Source organism: Antedon bifida, chromosome 2 (assembly GCF_963402885.1).
Source record: "Antedon bifida chromosome 2, ecAntBifi1.1, whole genome shotgun sequence".
In the NCBI taxonomy this organism is placed as follows: Eukaryota; Metazoa; Echinodermata; class Crinoidea; order Comatulida; family Antedonidae; genus Antedon; species Antedon bifida.
In genome coordinates, this window is record NC_136227.1 from 30,614,338 (window position 1) to 30,637,299 (window position 22,962).

Consider the following 22,962-nt stretch of genomic DNA (forward strand, 5'->3'; position numbering starts at 1 on the left):
AATACGTTGTTAAATATGGTTCTTGGTGAAGTTGTCTATAGTGCTATGGTATGGGCGTTTTATGTGATACTGCATGATATTTAATTGTCGCTAGGCGTTATACGGTATTAAAATCGACTGCTTGTGCACTGAACAACCACACCCTGTTCTGTTTTATCATGTCGTAGATAACTTTCACTTTATTCATGTAATTATGTTTAAACAAATCAGCGATTGGGCTGGATTGCCACGTCATCACTCCTTACATTCTGAATGCGCGCACATGTATTGTTTATCAAAATAATAACAGGCAGAGAAGTATCATATTCTTATGTTTTTAATGTATTTACTTTATATTTATAACTATCTAAGTATTGCTGATGTTTCCTGCGTTTTTATATTCTCAGTGAGTCTAACGTTTGAAAATGTGATTCTCACTGTCAGGGGACAAAAAGGTTTATTCAAGACCACGGTGCGTCTAGAGTCTCTTGGTGCGCCTTCTTTCTCACTTTAGGCCTCCTATACTTATGTACACATGTTTCACTTTTTTTTTAATGTAACAAATATTTACTTTTTTAAGTAATGAGGCCGGCCTACGATTATTTGTGATGTTTCGATTCAAATGGCGACCAAAAATGGTTATTATGATACTGTACTCGAGCTGTTCAACCGGTTTTCAGCTATTAAAAACAATTATCGTAGGAGGAGATAGGAAAATGCGAAGCATCCTCGTATTATTGTGTGCAGGTATTATTTAAGAGGACATCCATTAGACAGTGTATACTACGGTCGGAAAACACCCCTATTTGGGGCAAATCGTTCAACCTAAATTCGTTTTAATTGTCAATAACTAATTATCTAACTCAATTTAATTAGTAAACAGGGTTACATCTGGTAGTTTAAATCAGTACCGAGATTCTAACCAACTTTATATATCATCGAGTACACATTCTAGAAATAACGCGCGATTTACCGAATTTTGCCCTTACGTAAATTTATATATATATGCAAATACCCTGCAAAATGTCGTGTATGCAAAGTGTAGGTCGGATTTGGTTCTGAACGTGAAGGAAATCAATGCACCATGGTGAATAAGCAGTAGTGAGTATGTTTCTATATTTAAACAGGGTTTCCATTACATTTTCGCTAAGTTTTTCTTTTTTATGTTTGTCCACCAGTCGGCGTTTAGATGATCTAGATTGCGAGCTCAAGTATAATAATTGCCAAAATCTTTTCAGTAATATTAAGTAGACACACAGTCTATAGACTAGGTTTCCATTAGCTTTCGGTCGTAGACTTCCACATAAGTTTAGAATATGTAGAGAAATTAAGGTTGAATCATGAAGTACCCAATCAGATACTACATGTAGATGCGGATACGTGTGCGAAAATACGTTTGCTTGGCCTAATTTAAAAAAAAAGAAATGCATTAACCAAGCTGTTATACATTGCAAAATCGATACGAGATGAAGACAAAGTTATAAGTAGTTGACAAAGAGTTGAATTAAATGGTAGTTATATACAAATTGACTAATCATCCAAATCATCCTAATACAATTTAGAGTAAATTTATACATAAGGCAATATCAGCAGGATATTTCTAAGGCCACTGTCTAATCATACTATACATTATATCCTTTCCTTTGCCTATGAAATATTTGGAGTTTACGCACATCCTATAAAACGCAGGTGTGGAGTTTGCTAGTCAATGTGAAAGGGGAATTAATCAGCATTGGGTTGTTTGCCATCCTGTAAGTTGCTTTTGTATATGGTTGAAAACAAAATCTATATTGTATTAAATCTCAAATATGCTAATAAATGTATTTCTTTACATTTGGTAAAGTGGTTAAGTAATATGTCTTATGCGGATACCTTTGGTTTCTATGGGTTATCAATTAGCCTATCTTTTGGACAGTTAGGTGACAAAAGAGCTGTTTCAAGCTTGGCCCAGAACAATGCTTGTCTCTCTGGATGTTCTTCCCATTCAATATAAGTTGTCGTGGTTAATATCTTGTGTAAGAGTATCGGCATGTCTTTGGGTGACACCTTTTCAAGTAATACCACTATCAAGATATCTTCATGGTTGTCAAACATACGCATGCGCGCCATCTCTAATTCGTAGTTGCACCACTCACTTTTGGCAAAATGTTTGGAGACAACTAACAAAACCTTACGACTGAATTTAACAGCATTTACAATGTTTGTAGCGATTACTTCTCCTGGGAGAAAGTCACGATAGTCAACGCATATTTTAAAATTCCGCTGCACCTCCAACGATGGCTGTAGGGTTTTCAGAACCCATTGTAGATCGTTGCTGTTGTAACAGACAAACACGTCATACCGAACATTTTCTCCGTTGATAGTAGGAGGTCCTTGGTTGCAAATTCGCTGGTATTGTTTACGAAGGCGTCGTCGTTGGTTCCAATACCTACATTGAAATAATTAAAATCCATTTACTATTTACATAATGCAACACATTTCATGAAATAATTGCATCTGGCTTCTGATTTTAGTATATTAACTTAACTTATAATTAAATTATCTTTTGCAATAGATTTGATTTTAAAACTTTAAAAAACGAAGAAAACGTATGATTTAAACATAAAATGTTACATTCAATATGATTAAAAAGGTCTATATTCAAAGCCCGTTGGTTCCAATACCTATATTGAAATAATTAACATTAATTTAATATTTACTTAATGCAACATCGAGAGGTCCCTGGTTCATATCCGGGTGTCCCCTCCAATTTCTGGAGACCGTCTAGAAATCGCGGCGGGTGCTGTATATACTGGAGAGTGATGGTGTAATGGTAATATCGGACTAGCATGTGATTGGCATGGGTTCGAGGTTATCTGTACCATACTAATTGCATCCTTAGGCAAGATGCTTTATTCTCCTTGCCTCATCCTTCGGATGGGATGTAAAGCCGTTGGTCCCGTGTACTTAACAGTGCACGTTAAAGAACTTGGTACACTATTAAAAAGAAGAGTAGGGGATTGTCTCCTGGTGTGCTGATCTGGTAGGCGCTGCACTGCTGGCTGCCGTGGGTCCGTTAAGCTTGAGGACAAATATAAATACCTTTACCTTTACCATATTTCATAAAATAATTGCATCTGGCTTCTGATTTTAGTATATTAACTTACTTATAATTAAATTATCTTTTGCAATAGATTTGATTTTAAAACTTTAAAAAAAGTTTTAAAAACGTATGATTTAAACATAAAATGTACATTCAATATGATTAAAAAGGTATATATTAAAAGCCTGTTAAAAAAAACTATCTAATAAGAAATCGATATTTCACTTTTGTGTTTTTTTTGCGTGTAGCCTACATACAGCATATAATTGAAAACACCTGATCTTACCTTAAATAGAATCTGTAACGGTAACAGACTGCACACACAATTACAACAATAAGCCCAGCTGAAGCAGAAGGAATTGTAATTCTTAAGATTTTATCCAACTTGCTACAGTGTAGTTTATCGGGATCGAAATTTAACATTGTCGTGTATTCTTTACTATCTGTATATTGTCTACATTTTGTCTTGTTGATGTCTTCAATTGTTACATTCGTTTTCCCAATCCATTTTCTAAACCACACTAAATCACAGTTACACAAATATTTGTTGTACGCCACATTTAGAATCTGTAATTGAGTCAGATTTTGCAGTCCAACATCCTCTGTGATTGTAGTCAGCAGGTTGTTATCTAGAGACATTTCTTGTAATCGCGATGAACCTTTAAATGCTAATAGTGGTATACTGGTAATCTGATTGTCGTTTAGATATAGGTATTTAAGAACTGGTAAATTCTGGAATGTTCCGGAGTGAATATAGTATATAGAGTTTCTTGTAAGATCAACTTTAATTAGTTTTTTACAATTGTTAAATACATTAGGATATATTGTTGTTAATCCACAATACTTTAGATGTAATTGTTCTAAAGAAACGAGATCATCAAGCCAGGCCAAAAGTTTATACAAGTAACGGTTATCATTCATAGTTAAAGTGTTCAATTTTTGCAAACCACGGAATGCATTAATATTAATGCTATGATAAATTAGGTTGTTGTTATCAAGACTTAGATATCGTAGATCAGTTAAATTCTGGAAAGAGTAGTTCTTCAGAAACGAAATACTGTTGACTTCCAGATGGTAATATTTAACATCAGTTGGCACCGTATCTTGCGATGGAATAGCCTTCAATCTTTTATTTGAACAAATCACGTGATGACTGTAGTATATATCTGTTTCTTCCTTACAATATTGACACTCGCATTGATTAGGACATCTGAAATCATCTAGCGGCTGAGTTCCATTTACTAACGGGTTGTAGTTGTAGCATGTTAATTTACCGCTAGTACTAGTAGGACAGTAGAATGTTACGAAAAGAACGATAGTAACTGGAAGAAGAGTCCACATATTCATATTGGTGATGTATGAACCTTTTAAGTTAAGTACAACGTAATTTAATGAAAAAAATTGACTGAAATATATTCGAATAAGGAAGTGATATTGAAATATCGTTATACATCTCTTTTTCAAGTAAATAGATCAAATTAAAATAGTCACTTTTATCGGACGAAACAATATCATGTTAATTTACCTCTAACGTGACAGTAGAAGGTAACTAAAACAAAGAGAATAAAAATGTAGGCCTACAAATAATGTCGCATCCTTAATATGTACGATCAACGCTGAATCTTCCCATGTAAGATACCTTATAAGTAGGGGATCGTCTCCCGGTGTGCTGATCTGGTAGGTTGCACTGCTGGCTGCCGTGGGTCCATGGAGGGCCTAATCCGAATTTCCTCAGTTTCCAGTTAAGCTTGAGGACAAAATATAAATACCTTTTACCTTTATAATAGAACTTCGTATAGTTGGTGTTTTGTGCATTGTAAACCCAAACCCTCACCTGATTTAATTACTCGTAGATAACTTTCACTTTTATTGTATCTATATCAGTTTTAACCAATCAGCGATTATGAATTCCAATCGCCTCCATGTATCCTGAATACGCTCGAATGTTTTGGTTTCGTTATATAAGCGATCTCTGGTCCAAATAAAGTATTTTAAACAAGTTTAATACATTTAATAGTTTTGGTCCTTATTTTTTCTATATCAAACTACCAAAGCATTGCTATACTGTTTACTTCATTTGTATGTCACTACCAAAACAGCACTCTAAAACGTCTAAATAAATACCGGTAAATATTTTGGGTTGCCTTCTTCCGATGCACCATACCTGTTATGTGGGCTACGTCTATGTATATTACCGGAAACATGGTTTTATTTCTGTTATGTACAGATTTCACCAGATAACTCGAAATTTGAATAAGCTTTTGTGACTTCACCAATATAAATATTTATTTTCATAAAAATCATGGCATTCTGCTGATTTAGAACGATTAACTCATCGGTAATTGGTAGGCCCCTAATTGTATTTATTTAACGTATATTCTTTGCCCATACAGCCTATGCAGAGAGCGACAGAGGATACAGATAACTCGAGATTTTAATCTATTTTAATTTATCTGTGTTACCTGGTAATATAATAAATGTTCAATATATTACTACTACTTGCGCTTACTTATCACTCTTTATCATCTCTAAGAAGACCTACTTTGGTCTACATCTTATGTAAATTATAGTATGTCTTATGTGGACACTTCGCAAACAACGACTGTTTCAAGCTTGGCCGGCCCAGAACAATATGCTTATCCCTCCGGGATGTTCTTCCCATTCGATATAAGTTATCGTGGTCAATATTATGTAAGACTATCGACACGTCTTCGAGTGACACTACCTTCTCAAGTACCACGACCGGGACCACGATCAATATATCTTCATGGCCTACGTAATACGCATGTGCGCCATAACTCGAAGTACGTAGATAAAGTTACACCACTCACTTTTCGCAAAATTATTTAAGATTGTGTTATATATTAGCTGTTGAAATTGTAATGATTTTTTGGTTGGTTGTGAATTGTTTCCAAAGTTGCATCACTATTATTATTCATTAATAATTAAGTGTGCACTGATCTAAAAATGATTGTCAATAAAGTTTTTTATTATTATTATTATAATTTTGTTTTTATTATATAGGACATCTGAAAATCATAGAGTATTAATTGAATATAGCTAAGTTGTATTTGCTGCAGTAAAACGTAGCATTAGTGCGTTGACGATGTCCGTCATTTGTATGCGATGACCTTTGCCTTCTTGTTTGTGTGGTTTGTAACTGTTTCCGGGTCATTTCGGCCTTAAACTTGTGCTCCGTTTTTTTGTCGATCATCGACAATCGTCGTAATTTGTTGTCTCTTTTTTATGTTTGCTATTAGATTTCTCCTATTAACAGGTAACTATTCATATTGTATTGTATGGATTCTACAGAAATATGAAATAAATTTAATAGATTACTGTATGTCTAGAATAACTAGGCCTAGGCCCTTGGGTAGGCCTAATTAACAGGCTAGGCCCCTACTTAATCAAGCCTAGCCTCTACTCTATCTAGCTAGGCCTAGTGTAGGCTAGCCTAGTACTACTCTAGTAGGGCCTACGAACCCGGGCCTACTAGTAGGTTAGGCCTACTACTAGGTAGGCCTCCTATGCGTAATTTACGCCTACAATAATTTTAGATAATAGCTATTGTTAAATGAATATGCTTCCTTACAAAAGATCTTCTAGTAAGTCTATGTATACACATTATTATTATGTTTTAAACAATGTATGTTGAATTGAATTAGGATGAGATGATGAGTAAAAAAGCTGGTCAGCCGCAATAAAGATGATGGTGAGAAAATTAAAAGACAATGATCAAAGTGTATGTAGGCCTTCTAAGCGTAGCTACATTTTCTTGTATCTTCTCCAAAACCGCACCACCACTACCAATGAATGGCTGTTTACTACTTACTATTAAATTCACTAAAAAACTCAATATACAATATATCTAAATTAGATACATCAAGAATATGAAAATATAAGACAAGGACGGAATGCCAAGGACGCATGATGGATATCAAGGTTCAAGAAGAATAGCCCCCTAAACCCCCGGAGGTTTATATCCTGTAGTGCCCGTCCTTTGGATGGGTAACCGCTATTTAATATTCAAAGAAAAAGAATAGGCCTACTGAAATCCTAAATTTAAAAACAAAATTATTTAAAAAATGTACAAATTACACCTCAAATATGTATCTAAAATATGAATAATAAATATTAAAAAGAAAACAAGCTGAGTTCAGGATTCCCTTAATTTTAAATTAAGTCTATTTAAGTTTTTTAACGTGTGTGTAACTGTAGGTCTACATGACACCTTTTTTAAACTTGTGTGTAGGTCTACGGTACACATAGTCCCTGTGGTTAAGTTAATATCTTACACATTATTTATTTCGGATGTTTACATTGTAATCTAACTATTCATTGCATAAGCTTTTATTTTTAGCAATTATCATTGGTATAAAGAAGAATGCGAGTTTACCAAGATAACATTTTTACTATTATCATTTCTAGTAATACGTCTGATTGAAGAAATTTGAACGTTAATTTTTATCTGCTATGCTTATTATTATCCCAGATTTATTTGTATCATATGACCAGGGCTGTTTTGAATTATAATTTAATAAATAAATAAATTTATTATTTAATGCCTTTGTTCTTCGCTGTGAGGGGAAATTACATTATTTAAATCTGATCTTAAATAATTTTTATTTCAAAACAATTATTATAAATTGTATCTTCTGCCACCAAAATGTAGTATAAGAAGTCGCTACACAAATTAATAATTGTTATTTTTAAAGATGTATTGTCCCCCTGAAAAAATAATTCTTAAAACATTTTTTGTTGAATATTCCATTTTAATGTAACATAATAGTTATTCACTTTGACCAAAAATTGGATCGAAAAAAAATGTCTTTACCTGAAAAAATGTAATTTAAAGCAAAAAATGGTCAAATTGGCTGCCAGCCAATGGTTTTTCGGTTGAATTTAACCATTTATTTTGTCATTTTACAAGTGAAAACATAATTTGTTTTCGTTTTTTTTTCTATGGAACTGATTAACTTTATTAAAACTACAAAATAAAATATTCAAAGTCTGATTTAATTAATCTTCATTTTTCATGTTTTTGGGGGACAATACATCTTTAATACTGTATTAGAAGAAAGCATACAAGAGGTTAGAATTGGAAAAAAAAACAAGTTTTAATTTTAAGGAGAAATCTGCTCAGGGAACAATTGATTTGGACGATTCTTAATCGTTTATGTATATGAATTTTTGTGTAAGTTCACTAACTGTATCGACCCAAAATAAGTTGTTTCCCAAGCACGGGGAGTGTTGAAACTAGGCTAAGTTGGCTGCCAACCGGCTGTACCACCAACCTTTTTGCTAATCATTATGCCACACATACTTGTAAATAAGCAGAATGTACCACAGTGACCCCTGTTCCACTAGGTCATGATACAGGTAGATAATAACTCAGCCTATCTGTAGAATCTACCTTCAATAATTTGACTGGTATGTAATGTGTCTCAACATAAATTATAGTTACTGTACTTTTTTTAATGGTACTAGTTAATGTAAGGTTAAATCAAAAAGATTAAAATATTAGGTAACATATACTGTATCAAAGGGTATATCAGTTGTACTGGTACTCTCTGGTTCATTGATAAGGTAGATTGTTGCCTTGGACATTTAGCAATTTAACATCTCCATCATACATTTGATTGAAAATCAATTTAATTTTTCAGTTAAAAATGTCTTCTATTGATGATGTTGGCACGGATTCGGTTGAGGAAGCAGCACCGTACATCGGTCTGTTAGATATCTTTGTTTTGTCAGCATGTTTCGGTCTTGGCGTCTACTGGTTTTTCTTCAAAGGAAAGAAGAAAGAAGAGCCTATCGATATTAAAAATTATAATATTGCGTGAGTATGATTTTGATATTAAACTTGCCTTTTTAAACAAGAGGTAGGTTCAACTCCCACCAAAGATATGACTTCTTGAATTGTTATGAATAATTTATGATTATGATTCAAGTGTTCCTGTGTATCTCATGAATTTAATTCTTTATGATATTAAATGAGCTCTACTTGTTTTTGTGTAATATTGAAATATATACTGAGTAAATGTGCAAATCAAAAGCGCCTTACTATAATCTACTACAGTAATATAATTTTTGGGAAAACAAACCATTATGGGCCAACCCATTGATTAGGAACATTTTTTATAGTGTTTACAATATAAAATGTATGGAATAAAAAGTAAATTTCATTACTTTTCTTTTATTTCCAAACCCAACCAACAGCAAAAGAAATTCTTAATTGATGAAATTACATAATTGATGATCTGTTTAAATTACCAAATTATTGAATTTCTGCCCATAAACCATTTAAATTACACAATTTGATTGTATTCCTCCAGTGCACCTATGACGAAAGCAGTTGATTCTAGTTTTATTCAAAAAATGAAGACGACAGTAAGTTAGTTTACATTTACTGGTATAGTAGTGACATTCATCAACATTTAGATATTAAACAATTTGGTTGCCGTAAAGGCTCATCTACTAGCCATTATCTTGTGGACATGATTCAGTCTGTAATTAGTGATATTGAAAAAGGTGATTCTTTTGTGGATATTTGTGCCGTTGATTTTACGAAGGCCTTCGACCGAATTGACCATACGGTCATTGTTAGAAAGCTTGTCGACATCGGAGTGAGAACATCTATTATTCCCACCATCTGTAGCTTTCTGACGGATCGTAAAATAAATACTAAACTTGGTTCATCCTTTTCCCCTTATGCCAACATCACATGTGGGATTCCACAGGGTACAAAGCTTGGGCCAATTTTGTTTCTTATATTAGTCAATGATATCTCTATGGAAGGCTGCAGATGGTGGAAGTATGTTGATGATCTCACTCTTGGTGACACTGTTAAACATGGTAATGCCCCTAAACTTCAATCTTGTCTTGATGACCTTACTGAGTGGTGTGATACAAATCACATGGTCCCTAAACCCTCTAAGTGTCATATCATGAGAGTTAATTTTTTGAAAAGAAATATTCCCCCTCCTAATTATTACCTTAGCGGTACAACACTTAATGTTGTTTCGTATATGAAGCTCCTTGGACTTATAATCCAGGATGACTTGAAATGGGATAATAATGTCAGTGACATGGTAAAAAGAGCATCCAAAAGGTTGTATACGTTATATATCCTTAGAAGGGCCAATGTACCAGTTCATGATATGATATCCGTTTATGTTTGTTATATTCGCCCAATCTTAGAATACGCCTGCCCTGTGTGGCATGGAAGCATCAATAAGGCCCAAATATCGACCATTGAAAGAGTGCAAAAGAGAGTTTTACGTATTATTCTGGGTCCCGCTTTCCGTACGTATGATTCAGCTCTTGAGCTTACTGATATGACCACTCTCGCATCCAGACGAGAGACGTTGATTCAAAAATTTGGAGAAAGGCTCTTGAAATCGGAATTGTACAGAACTATTTTGCCCGACTACCGCATTATTAATAGAGAGCTTAGATCAACTACGGTAGATAAACCCCTAATTAATATACCTGTTTGCAGAACTAACCGTCTTAAGACTTCGCCTGCCCTTACCATAAGTAGAATCCTTAATTCAAACAGTACCTGATCACGCTGAAGATGGCTATGTTATAAATATTTACATATATTGGCCTATGCATTTGTATATATAAATTTTGTAATCTTTTTAACATAACATAATTTTATTTTTTTAACTGATTTTTTCAAATTTTTTAATGTTTTGTATAAATTTTTGTATTTTTTTAAATGTTTCTGTTTCCATATATTTATATATATATTTTTGTAAATCAACAATTTCAGCCTTCGGGCTGCATGTTTTTTATTGTATAAACCTGAATAAATAAATAATTATGCATGAATTCATACATAGTATTTGCCTATGATGTTTTCTTTTTTTTTATTTGTCAGCATAAAAATATAATAATTTTCTATGGATCCCAAACTGGTACAGCAGAAGAATTTGCTGGCCGTTTAGCTAAGGATGCGCAGCGTCTAGGAATGAAAGCTCTTATCCAAGATCCTGAGGAATGCGAAATGGTGAGTACAATATTCATAACAATGAAATCCTGGCCATGGGGCCTAGCTTAGGCTTAGCAGTAGCAGCATAATTCCAGTGGTGATGTGGTTAAAGTCGATTGGACCCAATAGTGTATACTTTTTGGGGCTGGATTCAGATTCTTTCTCTGTCTTGAAAAAACAATAATAGTTTTAAAGCAAAGAGTTTGTTTTAATTCTTAGTTTACTAAAGTCTGTCTCTTGAAGTGTGATCGATCTTGTGTATCTCTGAATTTGATATCTATTTTGTTTCTGATTTATCTGGATAAACTGACAATAGCCTATTCTCCTCGGAAAGGGATATAACTCAACGAAAAGTGGGGAAAAACCCCTCTCCACAAATCAATTTTATCTGTACTGTGTTCTTTCAGTACATTTTATAAAATAGTTGACGTTTCATTTATAGGAAGATTTAACCAGCATTAAAGAAATTGAAAATTCTTTTGCGATATTTTGCATGGCAACGTATGGAGAAGGAGACCCCACTGATAACTCGCAAGAATTCTATGACTGGTTACAAGATGGTACTGCGGACTTAGACGGACTTAAATTTGCGGTAAGAGATTTTTTTTCAATGTTATTGTCGAGTACATCGTCAACCCCGGTAATGTGATTTCGACAGTCTGTTACCGATAAAATACCAACCTCCAAAAATTGTTGTTTAAAATAATTTGGGCATTTGTATATAACCAATCATTATCACCTATTTCAATATCCCTCTAATAGGTGTTTGGACTAGGCAACAAAACATATGAGCATTACAATGAGATGGGCAAGTTTGTTGACAAGAAATTAGAAGAGCTTGGAGGCGAGAGATTATTTGATCTTGGACTTGGCGATGATGATGGAAAGTAGGTGCTTTTAAAATACTTTTAGTCCACCCTTACTATAAGCCCACCCTTACTAAAAGCCCACCCTTACTAAAAGCCCACCCTTACTATAAGCCCACCCCTACAGAATAAATTATCCCAATATTTCATTTTTCCTCGGTTCATTCTTTTAATATTGTTTTCTTGTGCTTTTTTTCTGTTATGTTTGTCTTTGTATTTTTGAGTGAACCGAATAAAACTGAACTGACAAAATGTTTTTATTTCTAAGCTTAACATTACATAGAAAAATTACTAAATATGTAGAGGGCAGAAATCACATAGGCTTTTCATCAAGACAATTTATATAAAAAAGGAAGAACTATGATTTAAAAAATAATCCCTGTATTGAAATGGAACAACCCAAAAGTAAAATTTGTTATAGGATTGGTTCATTTTACTGGAGGAAGTTGCGTTCCATGTACTTACAAAGGTGTTATTGTTTTTAATCTTAATTTAACTCTCCTTTTACTCATATTTCGAGGAAGTTGCGTTCAGTTCAATATATGTACAATAGTGTCTTGTTTTTTATCTTAGTTCTCCAATCATATAGGAAATTTCCTATGTTATAGTAAATACAATGTGCAAGTGTGATTAAGTAGGATAAACCTGCTACCTCATCATATAATTGTTCAATAAATAGATAGGAAATAGTAGACAGGAATTGTTTAGACAAGATACAGTAGAAGCCCTATTAAAAGGACCCTTAATAGAGGTGTTCCGTGGCCGTAGTTTTAAAAGACAATTGCTCTTTGTTCATTTTACTGGAAAGTGTCCACTTATATAATAGGGATGTCCTCTGATTGGATTATTTCAAATGAATAATAACCTCTATGAAATGGTTTGAAAAAGACAAGATTTTTTAGAAGAACAATACATTGTGTTATGATTTGCATTGTACATACTACTTCATCAAGATGTGAGAATTAGTTTTTCCTTATATGGTTAAAACAAGAAAAACACTCATGACTCTATAATAGATAATATTTGTGATTCATAATACTCAACAAGATATCAATCACGGGTCTCATCTACAGACTGTCAAATATTTGACAAGTTTGTTTAAAATGATTGCACAAAAATAGAGAAAATCACTAGTCAAATAAAACGTTATCTTTAAGTAAACACAGCATGTATTGTAAGTGACATGAGTCATTGGAAAGGTTTCGCAACCCGGCATCATTACCCAAAATAGAATTTTGAGTTTATCTCCTTACCTTCAGTAGTGGACAGTCAATCGTAAATATCCCCATTTTGCATTTGTTTCAGAAAATGTTCGACTACGTTTATACAATAGTTATAAAGCTCTTTCTAGTTTGACAAAATATGGTAGTGATGTGCCCAAATATAGTAGTGATATGACATCATCATGTCCATAAATAGACACATCACATTATTGTGTCACATAAAATTTGATAGTGTAGACAATACTTTACATGTACTATATATGACTTCATTGTTTAACTCAATCTCTCTACACTCATTCAGATAAAGCAATACCAACTTTGGTTAATCTTAAAAAATGTTTAAATTGATTTTAAAATAAATTTATATAAATGATAATCTTTCTCAATGTTCTCCTAATTTTATTGATTGGAAGGAATTTATACCGCTAAATTTTGCTGGTAAAACCATCTTTAAAACTTTCTTTATTCAAATTATTTTATTTTTTTCTGAGATTTATGCAGTTTTCCTAAATGATGAAGTCTTAGTCAGCACTGGTATAAAAATAAAGATGTCTAGTTTCATATTTATTCAGATAATAAACAAGGAACTTAAATGACTTATTTTACCAAAAAAATTAATATTTTTAATAAGAATAAGAGACTACTTCCAATGACTATTGACCAGATGGATGTTTTTTTTTATTAAAGAAAAAGCTTTTATATTCAGTAAATTTTATTAGATTAAATAATAAACGAAAGAAAAAAATATTATCAAAGTAATTTTTTTTTCATTTTTAGCATGGAAGATGATTTTGTGACTTGGAAGGAACAGTTTTGGCCCAGTGTATGTGAGCATTTCGGAGTAGAGGCTACAGGAGATGAAAGCAGGTATGCTCATTTATACTCGGGTCACAATAATATGGCATTCCAGTTATTTTTTAATTTGTTATTAAGACTGGCCTCCCAGAGGGCCCAGTTACTATGATCAGTGGCTGTGTGTACACCAGGGTAACCCTCTACTCGTCTCGTTTTTTAAAGTGCACTTGAACTAGATGTGTTCACTGGACCTACGGTTCATAGTCCTTGTCCGAGAAGACTTGTTCTACCACCAGAACCATGGAGCGAGTGAGCCTCAAACCCTTGCTGATGTTAGGCTATGTAATTACAGTTCCAAAGTCTTAACAGCACAGCCACTTGCAGACTCTGCATTTCCATATGCCTGTTGGTTACAAATTCTTTGCCTCATATTTCCAAATAAAGTCATTAATACTACCCTGATATTCCAAATTAGTCTAAAGCTCTGTTTACAATATCAAACTTTATGTGACAAAAAAAATGTAATGTGCCCATATATGGACATGATGATGTCATATCACTACCATATTTGGGCACATCACCTTTTTGATAGTGTAAATTGAAAAAGCTTGTTAAATTAATGCTTGATGATCTTTCAATTTTTAGTATACGTCAGTACGCTGTTGTTGTTCGTGAAGACATACCAGAAGAAAAGATTTACACCGGTGAACCAGCTAGACTCAACTCACTCAAGAAGCAAAAAGGGTAAAGTCTAATAATACACATGAATTCATATATTTGTCTTTTTTGTATGTCATTCGTTATCGTAGTATAGTACTTGAAAATAAAAGAAAAAAATATGATAGTAGGGGAAACAACCAAAGAAAGAAACGAACAATATATATATTTTTTTTGTAGGGATTGCACCTACTTTTATTTAATCTACATCTATCTATATAAGTTTATAAGAAATTATTTTATTTACAGTAGTTATTCTTTATATTGTAAGATGCCAAATTACATATAAAATGGTTGACAAATAATTTATAAACTGCCTTTAAATTGGTCATTTCTGCGTACATTTGGTTTCTGTAAAGCTGCGATTAGTTTCAGCCAGAATACCCTTTGCTTGTCCGGTTTATCTGACCATTCAATGTACGTATTTTTACTCAGAACATGTTGTAAAAGAACTGGTGTGTTCTTTGCTAACAGTTTCTCAAGAAGTATGACTACTAGAATATCTTCCCGATTGTCAAAGATTCGCATACGCGCCCTTTCCAATTCAAAGTAACTCCACTCGCCACTCGCAAAACTGTTTGAAACCACTAACAGCATTTTGCGGCTGTATTTAATCGCATTTTCTATGTTGTCAATTATTTTTTCACCAGCTATAAAGTCGCGGTAGTCTAAGCAGAGCTTAAAGTTGTACGGGTGTTCCTCGAGCGTCGGTTGAAGTACAGATAGCACCCATTGTTGTTCCATGTCGTGGTACGAGACAAACGCATCGTATCGAATGTCAACACCGTTAACACGCATAGGATTTTCATTGCAAATTTTCTTGTATTGTTTTCGATTTATACGTCTTTGGTTCCAATATCTACAAACAAAAAATGTTTCAAATTAACTATAAATGACTCTTTTGTTTATGTTTGCTGTCAATGTTCTGTAGTATCACTAATATTAATTATGGTATAGTTTTTGTTCATCAAAGTCACATAAGTTTCTGTTTTGACGAAGTTACTTTCAAAACATGCATTAACAGTAGGAATATTCTCGTCCAATCGTAATGCTGTTGCCACTCACCAGGCAATGGTCTGTGTGTAAATCATCTTGCATCCGTAGATACACTCGGTTGCATGTCGCTTTGCGCATTGTTGACTGCTTTGAAAAATACTTAATTGATATTAGTGTGAAAGGGCTTGTATTTCAATCCAACTGTACATACCATCTTACCTGATTTTGTGTCGATAATTGTACAGCATTATGGTTACAATCAGTATGGAAATACTCGGTATAACAATAATTAGTACTAATCTTAGAATAGTCCAAAGCGTATTGCACTTGAGGTCATTCATGTCAAATTCTAGGACGGGGCAGAACTCAGGTTTTACACAAGCCGTCTGCTTTGTGTTTTGAATAGTTACATTTGTGGTATTAATCCACTCCAGAAACCATACCAATTGGCAATCACAACTAAATAGATTGAAGGCAAGATTGATTGCTTTCAGATCTGTCATATTTTGTAGACCAAACTGTTCAGTTATAGTTGTTAACTGGTTGTTATGTAGTACCAAGAGCATTAACTTCTTGGAGCCTTTGAATGGAAAATCCATGACTCTGCTTATTCTGTTATTTGACAGGTACAGTCTTGTTAATGATTGTAGATTCTGGAAAACATTAACGTATATTGTCATAATTCGGTTATTGCTAAGGTTGATTAATTTTAGTTGTTTACAGTTCGCAAACGTATTTTCTTCAACCATGCTTATACCACAATACGGTGCACTGAAATTTGTTAATGATACAAGGTCACTGAACCACGATTTGCGAAGCTTTCTTAGTTCGACGTTTTCTTGGAAATTTAGCGACTGCAAATTCATTAGTCCTTGGAACACACCTGAAGCGATTTTTCCGAAATTCAATTCATTTTTCCCCAGACACAAGATTTTTAAATTGTGAGCGTTTGAAAAAGAGTTGTTATCCAATGTCTGTATAATGTTCCCTGCTATGTTGTAGATGCTCGCATTGTCCAAGTCAATCTCTGGAACGACTTTAAGACCTTTAAAAGAGCATTCAACATAGAGTAGGCTCTTGTTGTTGACGTTACAATACCGATATGTACAACTCTCATGGCATGCTCTCTGACTTTGTAGCTCGTTACAAAAGAAGCAATCATGAAAACTTTGAACGACTAAAAAGATATTCACAAACTGTAGAATAGAGTAGATCCTCATCATTAGAATCTGAATCACAACTTGTGCGTTAAAACACTAATGGTAAAATGCTCGAATAAACCTAAGTTAATAATTAAATTAAACTTGGTGGCTGTCTTTATTTGAATACCGCATTGTCCATTAATATTGATTATTTCTTTCCTTGTTTGGACTGTTCCATTTTTACATCTCAGAGGAATTAAGACGTATTCAGAGACGTCAATTTTGGAACATCATCTTTTTAATCATATCTACTTTTCTTAAAATGTACCCTATCCAATTCATTAATCATTAAGTATAGGTTACGTGCATTAAACATATTTAGTAAATGTTGTTTACGCTGAAAGATGAAAACATAATTATAACTGATGATTTTGGAGATTGCATCAGGAAATTCATAGGGCGTATTAATTGAAAGTGAAACCGTAAGTGAAGACAACTTTATTTGCGTAGAAATAATACTGACATTAGAAACCAGAGATCAAAAGATCTGATAATTGATTCGTTTTTATGTTAATTCTTGTTTCGGTCCATAAGTACACAAGTAAAAAAATAGGTTGCCGTATCATGTGAAAGGATTATTCCTAACTTCAGTGTAGCAGTATAAAACTGCTTTTTCCTTCATGGTTGTTTATGTACCCTCACTATCATATTTAATTGTTAGAACTAATAGTAATAGTTCAACGAATTGAAAGAATTTCTTATGTCTACACTATCAAACTAGTTTGACAAGTGTGATGTGCCCAAATATTGTAGTGATATGCCCAAATATGGTAGCGATATGCCCAAATATGGTAGCGATATGACATGATCATGTCCATATATGGGCACATCACATTTTTTTGTCACATACAGTTTGATAGTGTAGACAGAGCTTTAGAAATTCTTTCATTTGATTGTAGACCTTTGGAATAACCTCGGCAATGGTTTAAAAGCTAACATTCACATTTTAAAAAAGCTTGATAAATATAATTTAATCAATAGTTATAGTTTCATAACTGTTGTTCTATCCCTTGCTGGAATGCCCCTGCAGGTTTATTTATTACTTTGTGATGAGCGTTTTTTTCTTCAGTATATTTATTTGTTTCTGGACATCAAGTTTGTTACTCTTTTTAGCTTCTTTTTTATGCTTTCATTTTTGTTTTTTTCATCTACAGTATTATTGTCTTTTAACCTATGTATATATTTTTAAAGTTGATGAATAAACATTGAATTGAATACCTAGACTCAGACAGCCTTAAATCTAAAGCTCTGTCTACACTATCAAACATTATGTGACAACAAAATGTGATGTACCATATTTGGGCATGTCATTACCATATTTGGGCACATCAAACTTTTTTTTTTCAAACTAGTTTGAATGATAGTGTAGACAGTATACAATACTGCTCATGGTTTTACAGTAACTGACTTATTATCTATTTATTAGCAAATTTGAATGTATTATTAACATAGTAGAATATAAAACTACAATATTACAATATTTTTTTCCATTATCTTCAGACCATTTGATACTAAGAATCCATTTGTGAGTAGAGTGCAAACCAATCGTGAACTGCATCATGGAGGTGAAAGGTCATGTATGCATATAGAGTTTGATATTACAGATTCTAAGATAAGGTTTGTTTTGATCGTCTTTTTAATTATTGCTTGTTTCCTCAAAGCTATGTTACATTATAATTAATTTTATTTAAAAGATATCCAACTATGTTATGTTTTAAAAAGATATCTCTTTTAACCATATTATTGTACATACATGTTATAAACACATTTTTTAAATATGTAATCTTTGTATATCTTTGTCTTGTTGTCTCTATCTTTGGAGTGGAATAATGAATAAAAGTGGGCTGAACCCATGAAAGAGAAAAAAATAATTCATTTTATGAATATTGGAGGTATTCAATTCATAGTTTTAAGAACAGAATTCATGACAGTTGTAATAGTCTAATTAAAACTATAGTTAATGTACTTCCACAATCCAACCTGCCTCGTATTGTAGGTTGTTTTTGTGGAAGATGCTTTTGTTAATTTCCTGATGAAATGTTCTCTTTTTGTTTTGTATGTTTTGTATATGGATGTACTGTACTATCTGAAATAAAGGAAATGAATGAATGGATACATAATCATAAATAATGAAGAGAAAGACATAACAAAAGATAAAATAATTAATAATAATAAATAAATACAAATAATAAGCATCAAATTATTATTGTCCGACTTAGAATCTGTATCTATCCTGAGCAGGTTTCCGCTTAACCATCTGTCAACTCAACTTTTTGGCCATAGATATACATAGATTCTATATTTTTTTGTTTACCGTTTACTGTTACCGCTTTTCTGTGTAAATTGGTCTTTACTAATGCATTTAGTTAACTAAAGAAACATAGTAATAAATGGAGATAACTGCAAATATCGGTTATTGAGAGGCCTGGAAGTTCTATATTAGCTATGCTATATTTATCAGTGTTGAATCATTCACCCAAGTTGTAATACTGAGTTTCTTGCTCAACTTAAGGTGATTTGGTATCTTCTATTTCAGGTATGAATCTGGGGATCATGTTGCTGTTTATCCCATAAACAATGCTAACCTAGTCAACGGTATTGCCAAGATTCTGGACCAAAACCTGGATGTTGTATTCAGTTTAAACAACGTCGATGGTAAGTTTGGTGAATATAGACTTAGCGTTAATTTCTAGCAAATTACTCAGTTGTAAACAACACCATACTTGCCAATCTTAAGCTCTCATTACACTATCAAACTGTATGTGACAAAAAAAATGTGATGTGCCCATATATGGACATGGTGATGTCATATCACTACCATGTTTAAGCATATCACTACCATCACAAACTATTTTGATAGCGTATTATGGATATAATCTGACAGAATAATAATATAGCCGATTATCATTGGCAATTCTGTAAGTCTGTGACACATAATGTATCACATTGCATTATGCCTGTATCGTAGGCAAGTACCCTAACCTAACAGGTGCCACATGTGATTTTTATTACGTATGAACCAACCGATTTTGAGTATGGTATATTATACTGTAGAAGACAAGTACTGTATATTACATATATAGAGTTCTGCGGTGTGACGTCACAATGATAGACCACGCAGCGCTAGCCAACCAAAAATTTTATTTGTTTTTATTGAAAATTATTAAGTTTTAAAATGACTACTTCAATAAGCCTATTCTAAACCATTGGTGACCTTGGAGTCACTCAGGCAGGTTGAACGCATTTTGTGGTTGGCTAGCAACCATGCAGCACCACCTGCCGTCCACGCAGCGCCACCTACTGTCGTGACGTCAGCACCGCAGAACTCTATAGTGTATGTTTAATATATAAGTTGCTTTTGTATACTGTAATTTGTAGAAGAAGCAAGTAAGAAGCACCCATTCCCGTGTCCATGTACCTATCGCACCGCTCTGTCTTTCTATCTGGACATCACCAACTGTCCACGCACCAATGTCCTCAAAGACATCTCCGAATATTGCTCGGACCCAAAAGATAAGGAATTCCTGTTAAAGATTTCATCTGCCACGCCAGAGGGCAAGGTAAGCTTATAAATTAAATTGATAAATGATATATTTTTATGACAAAGATTTCTATGTTATATTTACCTATTGTAAAACCAGATGAAATTTTTCCAACCTTTGATATATTTCTAAATCCATGATTACAATTATTTGTTGTTATAGAAATTGCATTGTCATGCAATATTTCCTTGTTTGTAACAAACTGGTTCGATGAGGTTTTGATATTTAAATTCATCATAATAATTCATTATTGATTTATTTTATGATAGTTATTGATTTGGTTTAAATGTATTTAATGGTAAAATTGTTAAATCTCTATAATGTTCCAATCTTTGTTTATGTTATTGTTGCTTATTTGAATTTATTATTATAGTTTATTATGTTTAGATTCAACCTGTTGGTTGTGAACTGAATAAAATAAAAATAAAATAAATAAAACTACTTTTTCTTATTCATAATGTGAAGTTTTTTTTAGAAGCTGAGGAATTTTTAACTATATTTCCAGGTTCACTTTCAAATTGAATGATATGTTTATAATGAAAAATGTATTGTTTTCCAGAAAGAGTATAGTGACTGGGTTGTAAAATCACATAGGAACATTCTGGCAATACTTGAAGATATCCCATCATGCAAACCTCCTCTGGATCATCTTTGTGAGTTGTTACCAAGGTTACAGGCCAGATATTATTCCATATCTTCATCTCCAAAAGTGAGTTCCGTGTTCAAATACCCATTTTATGGGTTTTTTTTGCTTCACACTGCTTGTGAATACAATAAAAATAAAATTTTCTTTGTGATGCTTTATATTTAAAATACCTAATTTATAAAAATATTTAAATACTGTATTATTTGTATCAATCTAGCTGCATCCTAATAGTATTCACATAACTGCCGTCTTAGTTGAATATAAAACACTCACCAATCGTACCAATCTTGGCGTGGCAACAAGTTGGTTAAAGGATAAAATTCCAAACGGGCCAGAAAACGCTCCAAAGGTTCCTGTGTATGTCCGTAAATCGCAGTTTAGGTTGCCATTCAAGCATACAGTTCCTGTGATCATGATTGGACCAGGAACAGGTCTGGCACCATTCCGTGGATTTATACAAGAGAGGAGTGCACTTAGAAAAGATGGTGAGTGAATAGAGAATAAGGCTAAAGCTCTGTCTGCACTATCAAACTAGTTTAGTGACTCTGCGCGGTCCAATAAACCTCAAAACATAATTTAAGAGGCACTATATGTCAACAAATAAGTATTAGTCCTCTCTCCATGACGGTTGTCACATAATGCTTTGTATTATTTTTTATTGTATTTATATGTTTCATATGGACAGTTTGTCTGAAATAAAGTTGAATTGAATTGAATTGAATTGAATATGCCCAAATATGGTAGTGATCAAACTAGACCTTCAAACTGTTTTTGTCATGACTTTTTTATTTTATTTAATAATTATATACAAATGTATTTTTTTCATTTGTTTATTGGTCTTGCGTGACAAATAGTCTCTTCTTGCAAGATCCTCTATTAATGGTTTTTTTTTTCTCATTATAAATTATCATTCTTTTTTATTGTATTGTTTTACCATTGACAGAAACTAATAAATGTTGAATTATTATTTATTATTATTATTGATTGTTGATGTATTAAATTTATTGTGGTCTATAGGGAAGGATGTCGGAGAGACAGTTTTATTTTTTGGTTGCCGAAAAGCATCAGAGGATTTCATCTACCAAGATGAATTGAAAGAGTATGTTAACAATGGTACCTTGACGGATATGTTTGTGGCGTTTTCACGTGATCAAGAGAAAAAGCGTTATGTACAAGATTTACTGAAGGAAGAAGCTGATACGGTTTGGAAATTGATAGAAAAGGGAGCACATATATACGTTTGTGGGTAAGTAGTCTTATTCGAATGCTAATTAAAATGAAATTGCGTATGCGCTTTCTCCGGGAAGTGAAAATAATATTTATTTGTTCATGGCTGCTATACTTTTATCGGATATTGGATGCGATTGCTGCTGAATTAATCCGTTTTCAAGAATTCCGATTCGATTTTAAATTAATAGAGAACACGAACAGAATTTTCCGCATGAATAAAAATGTCTGCGTAAAGTAATATTTTGTAGCCGTCATCAGAAACAACCAATAATACTTAAAGTTTCCATGATCTATTTTGAACCTAATAATTTGTAGGCTACCTAATATGTTTAATTTTTTATTGTATAACTGTGATACCTCAATACATGAGGAGGTGCTTGCAACTAATATCTTATTAGTAGCAGTAGTAGTAGTAACAGTAGTATTAGTATTAGTAGTACAGTAGTATAGTTAGTATGGCTTTTTGTTTCGGATAATGAGGGTGTCCATGCCAAAGGTGTTAATAGTCTGCTTTGTCCTAGTTATGACCACTGGACAACGTACATAAGCCTAACGCAATAAATTTTAGCAATTACGACGGGATAGATTTAGTGTTCCATACATTTAACAGATACATAAACAATGTTGTATGTCGGTCCAATGGCTTAATGTCATCGACCTTAAAAAATTACAAGTTTTATTTCAA

At 33.0% G+C, this 22,962-nt stretch overlaps 3 protein-coding genes across 5 annotated transcripts in view; 1 reads left to right on the forward strand and 2 right to left on the reverse strand.

Annotated features, from left to right (window-relative positions):
- Positions 1 to 22,962, forward strand: part of LOC144834537 (NADPH--cytochrome P450 reductase-like) — a 41,381-nt gene that overhangs the window by 17,833 nt on the left and 586 nt on the right. The window contains exons 1-14 of one of the 3 annotated variants that reach the window (XM_078689376.1): positions 3,644 to 3,682; positions 8,725 to 8,900; positions 9,397 to 9,451; positions 10,950 to 11,078; positions 11,503 to 11,652; positions 11,823 to 11,947; positions 13,927 to 14,016; positions 14,590 to 14,688; positions 18,360 to 18,476; positions 19,396 to 19,514; positions 20,238 to 20,419; positions 20,961 to 21,110; positions 21,265 to 21,532; positions 22,065 to 22,293. In XM_078689376.1, the coding sequence (XP_078545502.1) occupies positions 8,731 to 8,900; positions 9,397 to 9,451; positions 10,950 to 11,078; positions 11,503 to 11,652; positions 11,823 to 11,947; positions 13,927 to 14,016; positions 14,590 to 14,688; positions 18,360 to 18,476; positions 19,396 to 19,514; positions 20,238 to 20,419; positions 20,961 to 21,110; positions 21,265 to 21,532; positions 22,065 to 22,293 (1,883 nt within the window). In that variant the 5' untranslated portion in view covers positions 3,644 to 3,682; positions 8,725 to 8,730. Of the gene's footprint in view, positions 1 to 3,643; positions 3,683 to 6,231; positions 6,339 to 8,724; positions 8,901 to 9,396; positions 9,452 to 10,949; positions 11,079 to 11,502; positions 11,653 to 11,822; positions 11,948 to 13,926; positions 14,017 to 14,589; positions 14,689 to 18,359; positions 18,477 to 19,395; positions 19,515 to 20,237; positions 20,420 to 20,960; positions 21,111 to 21,264; positions 21,533 to 22,064; positions 22,294 to 22,962 lie in introns of those variants that run through there. The other 2 variants (XM_078689374.1, XM_078689375.1) reach the window with 2 other exon arrangements.
- On the reverse strand, positions 1,861 to 4,408 carry LOC144835606 (toll-like receptor 2 type-2). The gene is made up of 2 exons (XM_078690687.1): positions 3,348 to 4,408; positions 1,861 to 2,407 (listed from the first exon to the last, which is right to left on the reverse strand). Exons 1-2 carry the CDS (start codon positions 4,406 to 4,408, stop codon positions 1,861 to 1,863), a joined length of 1,608 nt encoding a protein of 535 aa, XP_078546813.1.
- LOC144836196 (toll-like receptor 4) lies at positions 14,847 to 16,905 on the reverse strand. Its single transcript, XM_078691436.1, has 2 exons — positions 15,877 to 16,905; positions 14,847 to 15,520 (listed from the first exon to the last, which is right to left on the reverse strand). Exons 1-2 carry the CDS (start codon positions 16,878 to 16,880, stop codon positions 14,968 to 14,970), a joined length of 1,557 nt encoding a protein of 518 aa, XP_078547562.1. The 5' UTR covers positions 16,881 to 16,905; the 3' UTR covers positions 14,847 to 14,967.

Bases quoted from the DNA above. Each gene is read 5' to 3' on its own strand.
- LOC144835606 (XM_078690687.1), bottom strand. From the start codon at position 4,408: ATGAATATGTGGACTCTTCTTCCAGTTACTATCGTTCTTTTCGTAACA. The intron at 2,408-3,347 runs GTAAGATCAGGT...ATTTCAATGTAG, and splicing joins CGTTACAGATTCTATTTAAG to GTATTGGAACCAACGACGAC.
- LOC144836196 (XM_078691436.1), bottom strand. From the start codon at position 16,880: ATGATGAGGATCTACTCTATTCTACAGTTTGTGAATATCTTTTTAGTC. The intron at 15,521-15,876 runs GTAAGATGGTAT...TTTTGTTTGTAG, and splicing joins AATTATCGACACAAAATCAG to ATATTGGAACCAAAGACGTA.